General features: G+C 45.7%; 1 protein-coding gene across 1 annotated transcript; it reads left to right on the top strand.

Moving 5' to 3' along the window:
- Window positions 1-972: 972 nt before the first annotated feature.
- Window positions 973-1,970, top strand: LOC140889854 (uncharacterized). Its single transcript, XM_073297587.1, has 3 exons — window positions 973-1,300; window positions 1,387-1,551; window positions 1,750-1,970. The coding sequence occupies exons 1-3, from the start codon at window positions 973-975 to the stop codon at window positions 1,968-1,970; spliced, it is 714 nt and encodes a 237-aa protein (XP_073153688.1).
- The last annotated feature ends 382 nt before the right edge of the window (window positions 1,971-2,352 follow it).

Here is a 2,352-nt window from a genome sequence, read left to right as displayed (position 1 = left end):
CCTATCATTTGCATGCATCATATTTGTATGTTTTACCCAGTGCTTTTGTATTGAGCTTAGAGCTCACGTCCAGTCTTTTCTGTATATTTGGACACCCCATTCGATGGGGCAGGTGTAGGTGCAGGATTGAGCACCAGGAGCTTGGAGTATCCAGTGACCAGTGAAGACAGCAGGATTAGCTGTAGGTTTTGCCTTTAGGTTATTTATTCGATTTGGTTGTATAAATCAAATTGGTTTAATCGGTTGTATTCATCCGGTCTGTTTTTATTTAAATCTTTCGCAGCAATTTATTTAATGCATGTTTAATTATGCTCTTAAACTCTGATTAGGTAGCGGATCCGGGTAGGGTGTCTATCTGCCACGTGAAGCTCAGAAATCTCACTACCGGTCTGTAAGTTTTAAATTGTTTTCTTATGATCTAGAAGGAGCATATGTAATGATTTAAGATTTTCATGTTAGTAAAGTTTTAGAACCCTTAGTTATGCATTGCGATTTACGTAAAGAAACATGTGGTGGTGCGGAATGCCTCCGAGACAGATGAACAGACGTGGGGGACCTCCACCTCCACCTCCATAGAACCCGTTTACAGCATTGGAGCAGGCCAATGCAAATATGATGGCGGGGATCACTGCTCTGTTGGAGCAGCAAGCTGCACGACCTAGACTTATGCATGATGAGGACGTGGCTGAACGGTTCCAGAAGAAGGGACCGAAGGAGTTTATAGGCACCACTGATCCGTTCATTGCGGAGGGATGGATCCGATCATTGGAGTCTATATTTTACTACATGGGGATTACGGATGCGGACAAGGTCAAGTGTGCGGTTTATATGATGAGAGGGGATGCAGCCTTGTGGTGGGAGGGCACTGTTAGGGGCGTACACCTACCTACTTTGACTTGGAAAGAATTCAGACGTATATTCTTTGCCAAGTATTTCACTGATGATGTGCGCAGCCGCATGATCCGGGAGTTCATGAGTCTCCGTCAGGGGGACAAATCTGTGGTGGTGTACATCACACAGTTTGAGAGGGGGTGTCGCTTTGTACCCCTTATTGCTGACAGTGCACCAGAAAAACTGAGACAATTTATTGATGGGTTGTGGGCTGACATCAAGCATGGAGTTCGCATGTTGGACGTCACCACTTATGAGGATGCATTTAGCAGGGTATTGCATTTTGAGGAGGGGAGAAGAGAGATGCAGAGGGAACAACAGAGCAAGAGACAGTTCCAGCCGGGATTTCAGCGGGCATCTTCGCAGCCTCCTGCGAAGAAGCAGTTCACGGGTCCATCTAAGGGCCCAAGTCAGTAGAAGCCTCAGGGTCGACAGCCACAGTAGCAGCAGAGGGGCGGGGCCTCTAAGACTGGAGGAGTTCCATTGTGCCCACAGTGTCGAGGCCTCACTCAGGTCAGTGTTTGATTGGATCCAATGTCTGCTACCACTGCAAGGAGCCAGGGCATGTGGCATACAACTGCCCAAGGAATAAGAACAGCACTGGGAGGGTGTTTGTTATGCAGGCAGAGGAGGCAGACCCAGATACCTCCTTGATTACCGGTATATCCTAACTTAGTCTTTTAAGAAATTTTTGGGAATTTATTTCATGATTTTAAATGGCATGTTTTATGGGTTATCTGTCTACATGATTAGAGTAAGATGTATTTTTTTCTTGTGTTTAGAAGTAGGAGATTTTGGTAATATGGTTCTTGGGAAATTAAGTGTTGGTATGCAATTGTTGGGAATTTCTGCGTGCAGGGAGAATTCTAGTTGGAGGAAACTCCATGTTTGCGTTGCTAGATTCGGGAGCCACGCATTCGTTTATCTTCCTGGAATTTATCAGGCAGATAGGCATTACACCTGAGGGTGCTGATATAGGTTACGATGCCACTATGCCGTCTGGGCAGATTCTTACTACCACTAGTATTGTCAGAGGATTGGAGATAGAGCTGCAGGGACACTCCATCCGAGCAGATTAGTGGTTTTGCCATTGACTGAGTTTGATATGATTTTGGGCATGGATTGGTTGGCAGTCAATGGAGCTTTGATTGATTTTTGTCGGAGGACAGTGTCAGTGAAACCCGCTGAGGGCGATCCATTTATCTTCTATGCATCTCAGAGCAGCAGTGTCTCGCATGTTATCTCATATGTATGTGCGAGGAAGTTATTGAGACGTGGTTGCCAGGGGTTTCTTGCAAGTGTAGTCACAGCATCAGAATCATCTAGCGGATCCTTATTAGAGATATATGTTGTTCGTAACTTTCAGGATGTCTTCCCCAACGACGTTGCAGGAATTCCACCAGTGAGGGAAATGGAGTTCAGTATTGAGTTGATGTCTGACACTGTGCCTATCTCTAAGGC

This window comes from Henckelia pumila, chromosome 3 (assembly GCF_033568475.1).
Source record: "Henckelia pumila isolate YLH828 chromosome 3, ASM3356847v2, whole genome shotgun sequence".
In the NCBI taxonomy this organism is placed as follows: domain Eukaryota; kingdom Viridiplantae; phylum Streptophyta; class Magnoliopsida; order Lamiales; family Gesneriaceae; genus Henckelia; species Henckelia pumila.
This window is presented reverse-complemented; position numbering and strand designations above follow the sequence as displayed.

Bases quoted from the DNA above. Each gene is read 5' to 3' on its own strand.
- LOC140889854 (XM_073297587.1), top strand. From the start codon at position 973: ATGAGTCTCCGTCAGGGGGACAAATCTGTGGTGGTGTACATCACACAG. The intron at 1,301-1,386 runs GTCAGTAGAAGC...TTGTGCCCACAG, and splicing joins GGGTCCATCTAAGGGCCCAA to TGTCGAGGCCTCACTCAGGT. The intron at 1,552-1,749 runs GTATATCCTAAC...TTCTGCGTGCAG, and splicing joins AGATACCTCCTTGATTACCG to GGAGAATTCTAGTTGGAGGA.